General features: G+C 38.5%; 1 protein-coding gene across 1 annotated transcript in view; it reads left to right on the top strand.

Annotated features, from left to right (window-relative positions):
• pip4k2ca (phosphatidylinositol-5-phosphate 4-kinase, type II, gamma a) overlaps positions 1-11,663 on the top strand; it is a 36,323-nt gene extending 24,660 nt beyond the window's left edge. Inside the window, exons 7-10 of the mRNA XM_061982541.1 lie at positions 8,122-8,235; positions 8,489-8,753; positions 11,161-11,264; positions 11,342-11,663. Coding sequence (XP_061838525.1) covers positions 8,122-8,235; positions 8,489-8,753; positions 11,161-11,264; positions 11,342-11,422 — 564 coding nt within the window. The 3' untranslated portion in view covers positions 11,423-11,663. The remainder of the gene's footprint in view (positions 1-8,121; positions 8,236-8,488; positions 8,754-11,160; positions 11,265-11,341) is intronic.
• Positions 11,664-17,492: the final 5,829 nt, after the last annotated feature.

The following is a 17,492-nucleotide window of genomic DNA, read 5'->3' as shown; positions in this document are numbered from 1 at the left end:
ATCCAGAAAGCGCTAACAATACTCCATTTACATGTCATGACCTGAATTTGCTAAAAGTAAATTCTAGATCATAATTCATGCATCTCTCACCTGGTAGTAGACAAATGTGGCCATGGATGTACTGGCTGGTCGACTTTCAAGTATGGCGATATAGACCCCAAAAAACACTCCCTGCAAAAACTTTTTTTGTAACCCTTCATGAGGACTGTGATTGATTATTCATCTAAACGGAATTATGTAAGTGTCCTGTCTGTCTGTGAAATATTAGTGTTTGTTTTATTTTGGATTGTTATGGTTAGTTTGTATATTTAGCACCTGGCAATGCTGCGGATGCGAGAGTGCCACAATGAAACTGCATCCATCACTCGGCTTCTAAAACCTATTGCTCATCCTCTTTGTGTTTGTGCTCAGAAATATATAAGGTCCTGGATCATAATTTTTCCATACGTTATCGTTTATGGCTCAAACAAAGTCTACTTTATTAGCTTTGTTGTTGATGGGGAAGGGCTATGTGGTTCCTCACTTTCTTGTTGAGGTAGTTAAATAGCTTTGGTGTTTGTTTTTAATTGCTGCTATTTTAGCTGTCCTTTGTTTTTATAAAAAATAAAAAAAAATAGACTTTGTTTTGTTAGCACTGGGCATGTCCTTACTTTTAAATGGACACAAGTTTAATAGTAATAAAAATAAAAATAAAAGTTTTTGTAATAGCCTAATGAGCAGCACAGTTACAGTTTAAGCAAATACTGTATGTCTGAATGAATTGCTCATGCCTAAGAATATCTTAAACTAAATTTAAAAGCAGATTGCTAAATTAAAGGTCCATGTGTCATAGTGTGAATGTGAGTGTGAATGTTGTCTGTCTATCTGTGTTGGCCCTGCGATGAGGTGGCGACTTGTCCAGGGTGTACCCCGCCTTCCGCCCGAATGCAGCTGAGATAGGCTACAGCACCCCCCACGACCCCGAAAGGGACAAGCGGTAGAAGATGGATGGATGGGCTTCATAATCCGATTAGTCAACCTCGTTAAAGATAATCTATGACTAGTCAAATATCAATATCCGTTAGTTGCAACCCTAATTTCAATATTGCACTTCAATTTTGGCAGATCTCATCACTGACAAATTCCTTGGGGTGTCCTGATCAGATATTGGTATCAGATATCGGTCCAATACCAGCAAAAATAACAAGGATTGGATAGTTGCATTTAAAATGACTGGTGCAAGCAGTCCTGCAGCGTGTTTACTAGCTAGTCATTTACATTAGATAAACATGGTAGGCTATATGTTACGGAGGCCAGCCAGTGTGGCTGGGCCTTGTATATGTTTGTAAATCTTACTCCTTGACGACTTCAAGAGTGTGCTGGCTACCGAGTTAGCCAACCGGGCTTTTGGCTCGGTGATCAGCACACCCGCTTCTCATGCGGACGACCAGGGATAGCATCCCCGTGTGGAATGGGGTAAAGGCATTAGGCCGGATTACATATTGGGTATTACAGGGCTACAATATACGCTTAGCTTTTTCACAAGTATCACAGAAAAAAATTAGGAGCAACACGGAATGCCCTAAATAACACAATTTTACTATTATCACTTAAACAACATACACAATAACACACGTGCACTCCTGCATATAAACACAGTGCTATCATAAGTTCTAATGCAACCCTCAATTAAACATCCCTGTCCCACAGCTTTTTGTAGCCAAGTCATACTATGTCATGCCCTATACAATCGTACTAAGCTACAAATACAGTCACATGGCATGACTGACATCACATCACATGCAATTACATTACTGATTGTATCGTAATGGTACTTACAGACATGCCAGAATGGCCAGTGATGTTAATAGGTTTTCAATGTAGTGAGTCCTTAGAACCCACAAATAATGATTGTGGGCGCTAACTTTCCAAAGTATTTTAAGCATTATATCCCGACCACTTACGACTCTTAGCATGTAATGATGTAATTGCGTATGTACGTAACGCATTTGCTTTGTGTTTTTACTCGTTAATGATAGCAATCTGGATAGCTAACTTTAGCTATCATTGAATATATACTGTATTTTATAACAAAAACATGGCTGCAAATTGTTAGTTGATTCTCTTGGAATGTATTTTATAGGGGACGGTGTGGCGAAGTTGGGAGAGTGACCGTGCCAGCAATCTGAGGGTTGCTGGTTCAATCCCCACCTTCTACCATCCTAGTCACGCTCGTTGTGTCCTTGAGCAAGACACTTCACCCTTGCTCCTGATGGGCCCGGTTAGCGCCGTGCATGGCAGCTCCCGCCATCAGTGTGTGAATGTGTGTGTGTGAATGGGTGAATGTGGAAAATAGTGTCAAAGCGCTTTGAGTTCCTTAAAAAGGTAGAAAAGCGCTATACAAGTACGACCCATTTACCATTTACCGTACCATTGTATGTGCATGCGCTTTCTGTTTGTACGTGTGTACAAGACAGGGGTAAGTGACGAGCATAAATGCCCAAAAAATTCCTCAGACCAATGAGCAATTTTTATTCAAATAATTAGTACCGGGTAATTGTAAAAGAATATAGACACTTAAAATATATGTTCTGTTAAAGCATTAATGGTAACATAAGCTAGTTGGTGGTGTTCTTGTGATATGTTTGTTTGAAAAATTTAACTAAGAGCAAGTTGCAAACAACAGAGAACCTTTAAAATGTATATTTATTTCTGGTTATTATATTATTTTCTATTCATTTAGAGTTGATATGGTATGGTTATAATAAACAGATGAATTAATTTGTTGAAAATGGATCTGAAATAAAACAAAATTGTCACAAGGTCATGACACGCACAATTCTGATAATATAGCATTTTGTAACAACATAAATAACACCTAAATAAATGAGTAAAATTCAAATGAAAACAAGTAGTACCAAAAACATCAATAGAAGTGCTGATTTTAACAAAAACAAAACATTGTTAACCGCAAATGTTATGCCTGGTTTGTTCAGAGTAGTGTAAATGTTAAAGTACACCATATTGTCATGGGAAAAGTGCAAACATTTGTTTGTGGTGATAATGAGCCACACCTCGAGAAAAGAAGAGACAGAGACTGAAGTTTGTACAGGCGATGTTGAAATGCTCTGATCACATAAACTGCAATAGTCTGCTGACCAGCAATAATATCATTTATCTTTTTCTTTCGTGGCATGTTTACGTTCTCTTTTCTTGCTTCCCATCTCGTCAGAAGCAGTATGTATGCGCAGACCCCGTTTAGCAAAACAAAAAAGTGACCACCATTCAAAATATTTTTCATCACCCCCAACGGGCTGTTTATTTCATTACAGCATGTCCCCTGAATGTTAGAACACCATCAATATGAATGAGCACAACATCGAACAGTGGAAATGTGAATTTATTTTACGATCAAGTTTATATCTTTAGTTGTTAAATGAAATCTCCGGTGGTTGGCTAGTTCAGGGGTCTGCAACCCGCGGCTCTGGAGCCGCATGCGGCTCTTTCATGCCTCCGCCGTGGCTCCCTTTGGCTTTGAAACCGAATGTCAACAAATAATGGTTACTTGATCTATTATATTTCATTTTATTTAGTTAGTTTATTTTAATTTAACAGTTGTTATTTTAAAGAGTTCTGGGATCTTATATGAAAATAAAACACATTTTAATATATTGTCGATGGAAATGTATGTCACAGCCCTTATGCGACACCTCTTGCTGCCATGCAATTGTATTGTTTTTAGCGGTCAACTCCTAGCAATGGACAGATCAAAAAAGAGAAAGATTTTATTTATTTACATTTTTATTAATTTGCTGTTTTTATTGATGACCAGGTTGTTGTTTTAAATTGTTTGTCAAATCAATATACCACAGTCGAATGCCTTCAGAATATTGTAATGAGTGGATTTTTATTTTTTTATTCATTAATAAGGGAATGAACAGTGTATTTTGTTTCTAATGTTCAAAATAATTTGATGGTTTGCTTTGTTATACCCAGAAATAAATCAAATAAGTGTTTGATGTCATAAGTCCTATAGCACAGGTGTAACAAAACTATAAGTGGTGTTATCGTCATTTTAGGAATCTAACAGTGTTTTATTTGGGGGGAAATGGGCTCCAATGGCTCTTTGTATGCTGAAGGTTGCCGACCCCTGGGCTAGTTGATTTGGTAGCAGCTAAGTAAGCATGTTGCGATAGCGGCGATGCTGTGTACATGTGATCACGTCTGTGGTGATCAGATGCGCAGAAGGTTGAAATGGTGTCTATGGTCTGTTGACAACAATGTTTATTTTCCCCAAATATTACTCTTATTTGATCCACTTATTATGAAATTATTTCAGGAACTAAATGAGAATGAAAGGGTTGAAATCCATAATTGCACGAGTGCTACGGTTTTATTTTTTCTAGTCGCATGTAGGGTTGGGAGATATGGACCCGGTATTTTTAGGTCGAATCGCAATATACAATAAACGTACACTGAACAAAAATATAAACGCAATACTTTTGTTTTTGCTCCCATTTTTCATGAGTTGAACTCAAAGATGTAAAACTTTTACTATATACATATATATATATATAATATATATATATATATATATATATATATATATATAAAAAAGACATTCCTCTCAAATATTGTTCACAAATCTGTCTAAATCTGTGTTAGTGAGCATTTATTCTCGGCCAAGATAATCCATCCCACCTTACAGGCATATTAAGATGCTGATTAAACAGCATGATTATTGCACAGATGTGCCTTAGGCGGCCCACAATAAAAGGCCACTCTGAAATGTACAGTTTTATCACACAGCACAATGCCACAGATGTCGCAAGTTTTGAGGGAACGTGCAGTTGGCATTCTGACTGCAGGAATGTCCACCAGAGCTATTGCCCGTGAACTGAATGTGCAATGTTCTCTACCATAAACTGTCTCCAAAGGCGTTTCAGAGAATTTGGCAGTACATCCAACCGGTCCTTACAACCGCAGATCATGTGTAACCACACCAGCCCAGAACCTCCACATCCAGTAGGTGCACCTCCATGATCGTCTGAAACCAGCCATCTTGACCGCTGTTGCAACGTTTGATTTGCATAACCAAATAATTTCTGCACAAACCGTGAGACATCGTCTCTGGGAAGCTCATCTGCATGCTCGTTGTCCTCAACGGGGTCTTGACCAGAATGCAGTTCGTCGTCGCAACCAACTTGTGTAGGCTAATGTTCACATTCGATGGCATCTGGTACGTTGGACAGGTGTTCTCTTCACGAATGAATCTCGGTTTTCACTGTTCAGGGCGTGTGTGGCGCCGGTGGGAGAGCGTTTTTCTGATGTCAACGTTGTGAATCGAGTGGCCCATGGTGGGGATGGGGTTATGGTATGGCAGGCATATGTTATATGGACAACGAACGCAAGTGCATTTTATTGATGGTATTTTGAATGCACAGAGATACCGTGACGAGATCGTGAGGCCCATTGTTGTGCCATTCACCCATGACCATCACCTCATGTTGCAACATGACAATGCATGCCCCTATGTTGCAAGGATCTGTACACATATCCTGGAAGCTGAAAACATCCCAGTTCTTGCATGGCCAGCATGCTCACCGCACATGTCAGCCATTGAGCATTTTTGGGATGCTGTGGATCGGCGTATACAACAGCGTGTTCCAATTCTTGCCAATATCCAGCAACTTCGCACAGCCATTGAAGAGTAGTACACCAATATTCCACAGGCCACAATCAACAACCTGATCAACTCTATGCAAAGAAGACGTGTTGCACTGCATGTGGCAAATGGTGTTCACACCAGACACTGACTGCTTTTCTGACCCCCCCAGACCCCTAATAGAGCAAAACTGCATATTTCAGATTGTCCTTTTATTGTGGGCAGCCTAAGGCACACCTGTGCAATAATAATGCTGTTTAATCAGCATCTTGATATGCCACACCTGTGAGGTGGGATGGATTATCTTGGCAAAGAAGAAGTGCTCACTAACACAGATTTGTGAACAATATTTGAGAGGAAAAGGTCCTATGTATATAGTCAAAGTTTTAGATTTTTGAGTTCAACTCATGAAAAATGGGAGCAAAGTTGCATTTATATTTTTGTTCAGTATGTATCGGTATTTTAACAAAGTGTGCATAGTGTTTAGTTTAAACTCAACACCACATTACTGTTAATACCAATGTTCTGAAAACTACTTTTAAAAAGTAATAATTATATATACCTGTTACTTAACCAATAAAGTAATGTAATTACTAATTTAATTACTCATTAATAAATGTAATTAATAACTAGGGAAAGTAATTTAATGCATTATTTATTTTTTTTAACTGTCATATGTATATGGGAGAAGTATGGCAGCAGTGTGCGTGTGAATGTGTGTGCCTTTTAAAAGGCGGTGTCTGTTAAAGTTAAAAGTCCCAATGATTGTCACACACACACACTGGGTGTGGTGAAATGTGTCCTCTGCACTTGACCCATCCCCATGTTCACCCCCTGGGAGGTGAGCGGAGCAGTGAGCAGCAGCGTGCGCTGCGCTTGGGAATCATTTGGTGATTTAACCCGCAATTCCAACCCTTGATGCTGAGTGCCAAGCAGGGAGGCAATGGATCCCATTTTTTGTAGTCTTTGGTATGACTCGGCCAGGGTTTGAACTCACGACCTCCCAGTCTCAGGGCGGACACTCTAACCGTTGCCAAGCGACGTGGGATTTCACCGAGGGTTTCAGCTGAACTGTATAGATGGATGTATTTGTTAGCAGCTGCAGTTTGTCGGCTTTGACGACTGTTCTGTTGAATCTTTTCACCGGCTTGTGTTAATAAAGAGGAGCCGCCCTCGCCTGCCGCCAAAGCTACGGTGCGGGCACGTCGGCTGTGCGCGAAGGCGAATGTGGTAAGGGGTCAGTGTCGGCAACGCGCGGTAGTGACTCCGGACACGCGCCGGATCCTTCCTCCGCTAAGGTGCCTGCCGGGCCCCCCGGCAGCGGCGCATACGTCTCTAATAATAAAGGCACATCAAAAGATACAGGTATGGCGGTATTTTCTCACATGTATATCTCTTTCTAAAATATACCGGTATTAACTGTAATACCAGTAAATCGCCCAGCCCTATTTGCACAACCTATTTTTAGTCGCAAATGCGAGTGAATTGGTCGCCCTGTACAGCCCTGTAACAGGAGCTAGTAGCTATAAAACAGCTAAGTACACGATAGCAGACAAGTTAAACATACGTAATAACTTGACATGACAGGTTTGGACTTTGTTTTTTTTTGTTTATGTTCTTGTGTTTTGTAGTTTACAGTGCTCTTATTTGACTTCCAATTTGTCTCCGTTTGTTACCAATTGTCCAGTCCGGGAGCTGGCATTCTCACCTGTCCCATATTGGCAGTCAGGACATACCTGTTCCTTGTTGCCAATCAAGATGCTTTATATGCCAGCTTTGTCCACTAAATGGGGCAGGATTCTTGGTTACAATTCTGCTTTACTTCATGTTGTGGCTATGCTGTCTAGAAGTATTAGCTTTTTGTACACTCCCTAGCTGCGCTAGCGTTTGTATTCTCTGCACTCCCTAACTGCACCAGTTTTTGTTTCATGCTAATACACGTCACCTCCTATCCCTGCACCTCAGGGTTCCAGACTAACAAAGATTTTACAATAACTGTCAATAATTGAACACTGTTGCAGTCTAAAACAGGACATTTTTAATATAAACAAGTATAGAATACATATAGTTGTATATTGATTGGACATACAAAGTCTCGAAGTCAGAAGCAAATTACAAAATATCCACTAAGAAACGGTCTGGATAATTTACTGTAACTGGGTCATGAACAGTTATGCATTAAACCTAATAAATTATTGTGACCACTAGGTGTCTCTAAAAAAAATTGCCACTTAACTTCAATTTAGTTAAAGAAAGCATAAATCCATACTAGTTAATGCATTGGTTAGTGGTTTTTCATACGTCTTCACTGAGATTGTTCTCTGCTTGTGTTATTTCATTTGAAAGAGTATATATGTCAAGTATGTATGAAATCGTGCAGTCCTGTTGGCTCCCATATCGGTATCATATCATATAAGTGAAAAAGTTGTATTGGGATATACCTCATTTTTACTGATGTATTTGAACTGTTCTAACAGGGTAAAGAACTTCCCACCTTTAAGGACATGGACTTCAGGAACAACATGCAGAAAGTGTACGTCACTGAGGAGCAGAAAGAAAAGTTAATGGAGAAACTAAACCGGGATGTGGAGGTGCTTACCGTGCTCTTTCTTACCTCTACCAGGAGCCTCTTGTGACGCTATAAGAGGAATGATTTTTGTGGTTTAATTTAATCACATTTACAAATATATGTTCGTATTAAAGAGAATGACATTTAGAATTTTTGTCACAAAAAGCACTAGAGATTATTTAAAGATGAATGGATATTATCATATCAGTTAGTTTAAGCAGTGTTCTTTGCATTCCTGCAAATTCCAATGTTCCTTTCTTATTGTCCCTTTTTAGTTCCTGGTAAAGCTGAAGATCATGGACTACAGCTTGCTGCTCGGTATCCATGATATCGGCCGAGCTGAGAGGGAGGAGGAGGAAGGAGAGGAGGTTTCCAATGAGGAAGACCAGGAGGCAGAGAATGGCTTGACGTCAGGCCCTGCTGTGGGATCTTTTGGCACCTCTCCAGAGGGAATAGCTGGTTACATGTCTTCCTGCAAACCTCTTGGACCCGGAGAGTTTGACCCGTATGTGGATGTATACGCTCTCAGCAGCTGCACAGGTAATCATGTTTGGAGAAACTGTAGCAAAATAGTAAGGTATCGCCGGCACATAAGCATATTGATTGCAGGTGAAGTTGCAGTTCTTTGCTTGGATTTAATGACTCTACCCTCATGTTTGTGCTGCTCACTCACATTAGCCACGTATACATGGGAAAAATGTATTTAATCTGATCATAATTCAGATTAGAATGTTATTATGTACATGTACCCTGAAAAAATGTATGCGATTATGACATGCATTTTAATTCCATCACACTTTAAAGCACCACTAAGTAACTTTTCAACCTTTTATACAATATTTTTATAATTTTTGGGATGATACATCGAATTACAACTATTTGAATGACACCTCTGTCATGGCCTGAGCGGGTCTGTATCGCTTTCACTGGCATTAAGCAATTTTGAGGAGGGTGGCAGGAACCCTGCCACACAGAAAACTACAAATATGCTGACTTGCTTAACGGCATACGTCACTTACCTTTTTTCCCCAGTTGCTAAAAAGACGGAAGTCGTTGCGAACACCTACGTGTAATTACTGCTATGATGTCAGAAGCTGCAAAACAACAACAAAAACCTAAACGTTTTGTCTGAAGAGACAAAAAGTACATAAAGGGAGCTTACCCGGATAAAAGGACAGTCATCATTGGCCAGGCTTTCACTCTCTGGCATGAGCTCAAAAACGAGGAGGTATTTTAGACCGATGCTGCCTTGGCCCTGTTCCTGCTTTACTAGTAAGTAATTTTCAATGCTCAAAATCAAAATGATAATGTTAATGTTAGCTGTCAGAAATTAGCGTGGTAGCAATAAATAGCCACTAACTTTTTAGCCACCAAATATGTAGGTTCCTACTGTGGAAAGATCAGTAGTACTGAATCATTTGGGGGAAAGGTCAGCGTTTATATGATCGTGATCGATGATCGCGATTAATTGGAGTTCGATCACGGTGTTTGTGAATGTGTGTTTGTGTACGGTTTCGTGTCTTTTTGTGAAAGTGTTTGTGTCCGTGTGTGCGCGACCTCCTGTTCCACTATCGTAAAAGTCAGGCTCCTCACGTCGTAATTAATGTCCAATCAGCGTTGTGCCTCTTTCCCCACACACAACTAGAAGTGCAGCCTATCCGAACAAAAAAAAGAAATATGGCTAACACTAGCATAAAAGTTGAAACATAGCACTTAGAAGGAACAGCGACTTTAGTGACAGACTTTAGTTCACTATATGCTGCAGCTCGCCATTAATCTTACCCTGAATGCGGACTTTTAGGCACTCACAAAATGTCTTTGTGAATTAATTATTGTATTGGTCCCAATTGGGAGAATAAACACACCCAGTAATTTAATCAGAAAAATTAATTTTTATATCTAAATATTTAATTTCAAACTTTTTGTTTGTGTGTTTGCAGATATTCAACTCCTCTAAAATAACATGTACTACTAAACTCTGCAGACAGACACTTTTGCGTTTCCTACCCACGCCTTCAGTGATGTATGACTTCAATGATTACCTCTCAAAATACCATAATTTATGTCACCACATGACCATTGCTGGAGAAATACTATACAGAAACATACTTGCGCACTACTGGGCATATAATCCACCTCAACAGTGTACAAAACCAGTTACTTTCTAGCACATTTAAAAATCAATAAACCCACATCAGAAATTAAAACATATCTTATGTAGTACTGTCAAAATAAAAATTGTGAAAAACATATGAAATGTGAAAAAAAATAAAAATAAAAAATTCCCTATTTCATGCTGAGCTAGCTTCCGGGGTTGGCCGACATCGTCTCACAAGATGTAGTTTCTCTTTAAATATTCATCTTGAAAATGGCCTTGCAAATATATATCTGCCACCTAATCAACGTTTTGTTCTCCTTCTTTGTGGGTTAAAAATGTGATTTCTCTGCTGGCCCGGTATGGCTACGGCGCAACACTTCCTGCTTTTAGTAAATTGCAACTTGTGATTGAATACTCACTTTGGAATGACAGGTGAGTATCCAATCACAGTGTCGTTAACATCAGGCTGCCTAGATTGGCTATTGTTAACAACGTGTGATCTGATTGGCTATTGCAACTGCCTATCAACTGTATGTGTTCTCAAATTCATCCGCTAACGGTTGCAGATCAGCAGATAGTAATATAGAAATTTGTTATTAAAAATTATGGAATTTGAAATAAGAATCAATTTTGAATTGAATCATTACCCTCAAGAAACTAAACGAATCGTGCGGTGCCCAAAGTTTCACAGCCCTAATAAATAATACATAATAAAGTGTACCATAAATAGTTAAAAAAGTAGAGGTGGAGGATTGAAAAGCTAACGTGTAAATGGCATGCAGTAGTTGTGTCTATTAAATAGAAACTATATGAAAAATTAAGTGCTGATTGTGTGCCTTGCCATTCCAGGAGCCCCTCAGAGAGAGGTCTATTTTATGGGCCTGATTGATGTATTGACTCAGTACGACACGAAGAAGAAAGCAGCTCACGCAGCCAAATTTGTCAAACATGGGGTGAGTACGGAGACCGCTTTGGATGGCTTATTTGCACTTATTGCTTGGTGCTGACATTGTCTCTTTCTGTGTCACAGGCGGGTGCTGAAATCTCCACTGTACACCCCGAGCAATATGCCAAACGATTCCGCGACTTCATCGCTAAAATATTTGCATAAAATTCAGCTGCAAACACGCAGAGCTTCTGACCATTGACCAAAAATAGTGTGTGCACAGGACATATTTTTAACTTGTTAATTTGAGGAAAGACTACTTCCAATGTGTGGATATGTAGTAAACTTCATATTCATATATTTATTTTCAAAATTTCTTCTAGATATTAAGCACTGTTCAAAAAGTATATCATCAGCTATAATGATGTTGAATAATGTTCAATGTATTAGAACAGATCAGAACATACTTTTTCTTTTGCTGTTCTTGGAATCACCTTACTCCCTTACTGACACTAGGAAGAAAATATAATAATTTTACAATTTAAAGTAGCCACTTGGCAAATGTCTTCATTGAGAATGCTCAGAAGGCAGTCCTTCCTCACATATCCATTTGCAACACTAGAGGACAGTATTGCTTAGTTTAGTTAAAATTAACTTTGCATTTAACACATGAATGGGGCAACTGCCCCCTTCTAATTATATCATACACATTCACAACTCTTACATCTCAATCATGAAGGCAAATCTTAGCTTGAACAAAAGTCAGCATTTGTAAACCAACCTACTGCAGATTTAACATTATTATTTTTAGATCTTTCTTTTGTAGTACACAGAGTAGACATGAAGGCATTAATTTTCTTATTTAATTCTCAGTGAGAAAGCTAATTAAATTACTTTGTAGTCTTAAATGGAGATTAGATATTGTTGAAAAAAGTTTGGCCCAACTATCAGTGAGTGCAAACTACGAGCAAAATTTCCACTTGATGTACAACAATCGTGAGCAAATGCGAAAGAAAAATATTATTTGGGAGGACTACATGGCAAATTATTTAAAGGCACAGAAGAGCATGATTGAATTGAATATTTATTGAATGAATGAAAAACATATCAGTAGATATCGTTTCTATCTCTTGGCTGCTATAAGCCTGGACAGTAGAGCAAACCTTCACCATTCATTTAATCATAGCGTAATGCAAGTAGTCATATGAGAAGACAGCCTGGATATTATTAACTTGGACTAATTCAAGATGCTATAATGTTTTTGTGCATTGTAGGTATAAAATCTAGTTATAGAACTGTTGTTTGTGAATTGTAACTTTTTCCGATGTAGTGACAAATGTTTCTACAGTGCAGTAGTGTAAAGAAGTGAGCCTTAACACAATGCAGCATTCCAAAAACTGGCATGGCAGTGTTCATTACACTCTATGTGAGGCCTCATTCTCAATGATTGATTGCACATGTTGTATTTTTGCAAATCAGCATTTTGACCAAAATATATTTTACAAAAAAAATGCCTGGAAAGTGTTTATTTTATTCTAGTTTTTAATCGAAATTGTCTTTTGAAATAAAAGGTAATCGGGTCAGGTGTGCTGTAGGTATTATGTGAAGTTTGAGATCATACTTTGGAGGTCAGGGACTGTTATTTTTTTGACTTGTGTCAGAAGATACAATTGTGCTGACTGGTTCCTTCCTGTCAAAGGAGAGAAGACAGAACATGCTGACTGCTAGATCTCTCTCATCACTGGCCCACACATTAGGTTGGAGGCAGGATGAGTGGGCTGGTTGAAGGGTCAACAAGTCAAAAAATGCTGACAATTTCGGAGACGCACTAGGAACACTGTCCATTAATCAGTGCAAGTTCTAGCCAACATAAATGTTCCTGTGTTTTTGCTTTATGACTCATGACCTTTACTGACTACAGTGGGTATAGAAAGTCAACAGGTGACAAAATGGAAACTTTTCCTAAAAATCATCCAAAATTCAACGGCAAAAAGGTTCAAAATAAAAAAATGACAATCTTGTGTGCAATAGGTACCGTATTTTTCGGACTATAAGTCGTTCCGGAGTATACGCCGCACCGGCCGAAAATGCACAATAAAGAAGGAAAAAAACATACGTCGCACTGGATTATAAGTCGCATTTTTGGGGGAAATTCATTTGATAAAATCCAACGCCAAGAATAGACATTTGAAAGGCAATTTAAAATAGATAAAGAATAGGCTGAAAAAATGTACGTTATATGACGCACAAATAACCAACTGAGAACGTGCCTGGTATGTTAACGCAACACATCATGGCAAGAGTCATTCAAATAACTATAACATAGAATTACAGACAACCTATATATATATATATATATATATATATATATATATATATATATATATATATACATACATACAGTACAGGCCAAACGTTTGGCACACCTCATTCAATGTGTTTTCTTTATTTTCATGACTATTTGCATTGTAGATTGTCACTGAAGGCATCAAATCTGTGAATGAACACGTGGAGTTATGTACTAAACAAAAAAAGGTTAAATAACTGAAAATATGTTTTATATTCTAATTTCCTCAAAATAGCCACCCTTTGCTCTGATTACTGCTTTGCACACTCTTGGCATTCTCTCGATGAGCTTCAAGAGGTAGTCACCTGAAATGGTTTTCACTTCACAGGTGTGTCTTATCAGGGTTGATTAGTCGAATTTCTTGCTTTATCAATGGGGTTGGGACCATCAGTTGTGTTGTGCAGAAGTCAGGTTATTACACAGCCAAAGCCCTATTGGACAACTGTTAACATTCATATTATGGCAAAAAAACAATCAGCTAACTAAAGAAAAACGAGTGGCCATCATTACTTTAAGAAATGAAGGTGAGTCATCCCGGAAAATTGCAAAAACTTCGAATGTGTCCCAAAGGGGAGTCGCAAAAACCATCAAGCTCTACAACCCAACTGGCACACATGAGGACCGACCCAGGAAAGGAAGACCAAGAGTCACCCCTGCTTCTGAGGACAAGTTCATCCGAGTCACTAGCCTCAGAAATCACAGGTTAACAGCAGCTCAGATCAGAGGCCAGATGAATGCCACAAAGAGTTGTAGCAGCAGACCCATCTCTAGAACAGCTGTTAAGAGGAGACTGCGCGAATCAGGCCTTCATGGTCCAATATCTGCTAAGAAACCACTGCTATGGAGAGGCAACAAGCAGAAGAGATTTTTTTGGGCCAAGAAACACAAGGAATGGACGTTAGACCAGTGGAAAGCTTTGGTCTGATGAGTTCAAATTTGAGATCTTTGGTTCCAACCGCCGTGTCTTTGTGAGAGGCGTTTAGTTGGACAAGCATTTATTTTTCCACAGGACAATGACCCCAAACACACCTCCAGGCTGTGTAAGGGAATTGACTAAGAAGGAGAGTGATGGAGCGCTGCGGCAGATGACCTGGCCTCCACAGTCACCGAACATGAACCCAATCGAGATGGTTTAGGGTGAGCTGGACTGCAGAGTGAAGGCAAAGGAGCCAACAAGTGCTAAACACCTCTGGGAAGTCCTTCAAAACTGTTGGAAATTTATTTCAGATGACTACCTCTTGAAGCTCATTGAGAGAATGCCAAGAGTGCAAAGCAGTAATCAAAGCAAAGGGTGGCTATTTTGATGAAACTAGATTATAAAATATGTTTTCAGTTATTTCACCTTTTTTTGTTACGTACATAACTCCACAATGTAAATAGTCATGAAAATAAAGAAAACATATTGAATGTTTTGAATTTATGTATATATGTGTGAATATATATATATGTGTGTTTGTACGGTGGAAGAGGGGTTAGTGCTGAGTTCAATCCCGGGCTCGGGATCTTTCTGTGTGGAGTTTGCATGTTCTCCCTGTGACTGCGTGGGTTCCCTCCGGGTACTCCGGCTTCCTCCCACCTCCAAAGACATGCACCTGGGGATAGGTTGATTGGCAACACTAAATTGGCCCCAGTGTGTGAATGTGAGTGTGAATGTTGTCTGTCTATCTGTGTTGGCTCTGTGATGAGGTGGCGACTTGTCCAGGGTGTATCCCGCCTTCCGCCCGATTGTAGCTGAGATAGGCTCCAGCAACCCCGAAGGGAATAAGCGATTGAAAATGGATGGATGGATGTATCTACATATACATATATGTGTGTGTCTATGTATATACTGTATACGTATGCATGTATGCTGTATATGTACAGTATGTGTATATAAGTACATATGTACAGTCGTGGTCAAAAGTTTACATACACTTGTAGGAGTGGTCAAAAATTCAACCAGAAGCTTGTGGATGGCTACCAAAAGTGCCTTATTGCAGTGAAACTTGCCAAGGGACATGTAACCAAATATTAACATTGCTGTATGTATACTTTTGACCCAACAGATTTGGGCACATTTTCAGTAGACCCATAATAAATTCATAAAAGAACCAAACATCATGAATGTTTTTTGTGACAAACAAGTATGTGCTCCAATCACTCTATCACAAAAAAATAAGAGTGGTAGAAATTATTGGAAACTCAAGACAGCCATGACATTATGTTCTTTACAAGTGTATGTCAACTTTTGACCACGACTGTATATATACATATTTATATGAATATATATGTATATATACATATATGTGTGTTAATATATATATATATATATATATATTTCTATATATATATATATATATATATATGTATATATGTGTGTGTGTGTATATATGTATATACATATGTGTGTGTGTGTGTGTTAAATTAGTTTTTCTTTTTTAAAAGACAAAACTTTGTGTCTTTGTTATTGACTGATGTCAAAATTTTGGCTTTTTCTCATTGTGTTTCTTGCTGTTTTCATATTTTTTGTATTTTTTTTGTAATGTGCATAGGGTCAATGACAATCAAATCACAGGCCACAGATGGCCCCTATGCAGTACTTTGGGCACCCTGTGGTGGAAGTTAACTGTTCATGGCCACTACAGTCTTAGTGCCATAGCATATTTGTTCTGGTCACATATGGGACGCGAGTCACATGGTTTTTACGTCAGCACCGAAATTAGTCAAATCAGTTGTTCAACTGGCGGGTTTTTCCTGTGTGATAAAAGAGGGGATTGATGGGGAAGTCCTTTAGCTGCCGCCTTGTTTTATCATATGTTACTCCCTTTGCGCATGTCAATGTTTAGTTTTGTATGCACTATAAATCAACACAAAATCCGTACTTGGACGCAATGTTTACGGAGTCTCGTATGCGTCCCGTCTCAGGTGAGCAATAATGGTCATGTACTTGTGGCTGAGGGAAAAGTTGAAAATACCCAAATTTCCCAGAATTCCCATTGTTCCGGTAAATTTTTCCCATTCAAAATTAATGGGCCATTTTCAGCACTCCCACAATTCCCACATTTTTGAACCGATTCAAACCATTCCACAATCCTGCAAATTTAAACTACCAATCTTCCAGGTTTCAAAAAATTCCTGAAATTCACGGTTTTCCAAAGCAACTATTTCCACTCTTTAATATTTTGGCTTATCCTTCCACATTTTTCAAACCATTCAAAACATTCCACCATCAAATCACTTAGTCGGGACATCAAAGTTCCTCTTTTTTTCCTATAAAACGTCCCGATTTTGACAAAATTCTAGGAATTCCGGAATACCAATTATCAATTACAACAGGTTAGTTACTATGTCAATATTTCTTGACTGAAAAATTCCAAACATCAACCCATTCATCTCATTTAGGGCAATTGTGATATTTTCTGTTAAAAAATTCCCAGTTTTCCCGAAATTCAGGAAATTCCTATTCAAATGAATTGACAATCCTACATTCCATAATTCCCACATTTCTAAATTGATTCAAAAAATTCCAAAACCAAAATGCTCAGCTCATGATTATGTTACATGGCGCCATCTTGGAAGTATGCAAACATTAACACGCTAACGTTTTATACTGGCATAGCTACATTTGTACGTTTTAACTTAATAATCATGGATTTTGTTACTTGGCACTATCTTAAAAGTGTGCTAGTTTCCCGTTAGCATTCTAACATTAACATGCTAATATTAGCATGTTAACTTTTTTATGCTAGCATTTTAGCTAATGTTGTACTCATTGATTTGTTATTTGGCGCATAGGAGTATGTTAGCTATTCCCCTGTTAGCATGTTAACGTTTTATGCTAGCATTTTAGCTAATTGTGTATATTTAGCGCATTTAATTCATTTAAGGTAAAACAAAAAACAATCAACATAACATTTAAAATAAATAATGAACAAAAAGGAGCAGAAAGAAGTAAAACGTATATCTTCC

Source organism: Nerophis lumbriciformis, linkage group LG01, assembly GCF_033978685.3.
Source record: "Nerophis lumbriciformis linkage group LG01, RoL_Nlum_v2.1, whole genome shotgun sequence".
NCBI classification, from domain to species: Eukaryota; Metazoa; Chordata; class Actinopteri; order Syngnathiformes; family Syngnathidae; genus Nerophis; species Nerophis lumbriciformis.
Note: the sequence above shows the minus strand (reverse complement) of the source record. Positions and strands in the feature narration are given on the sequence as shown.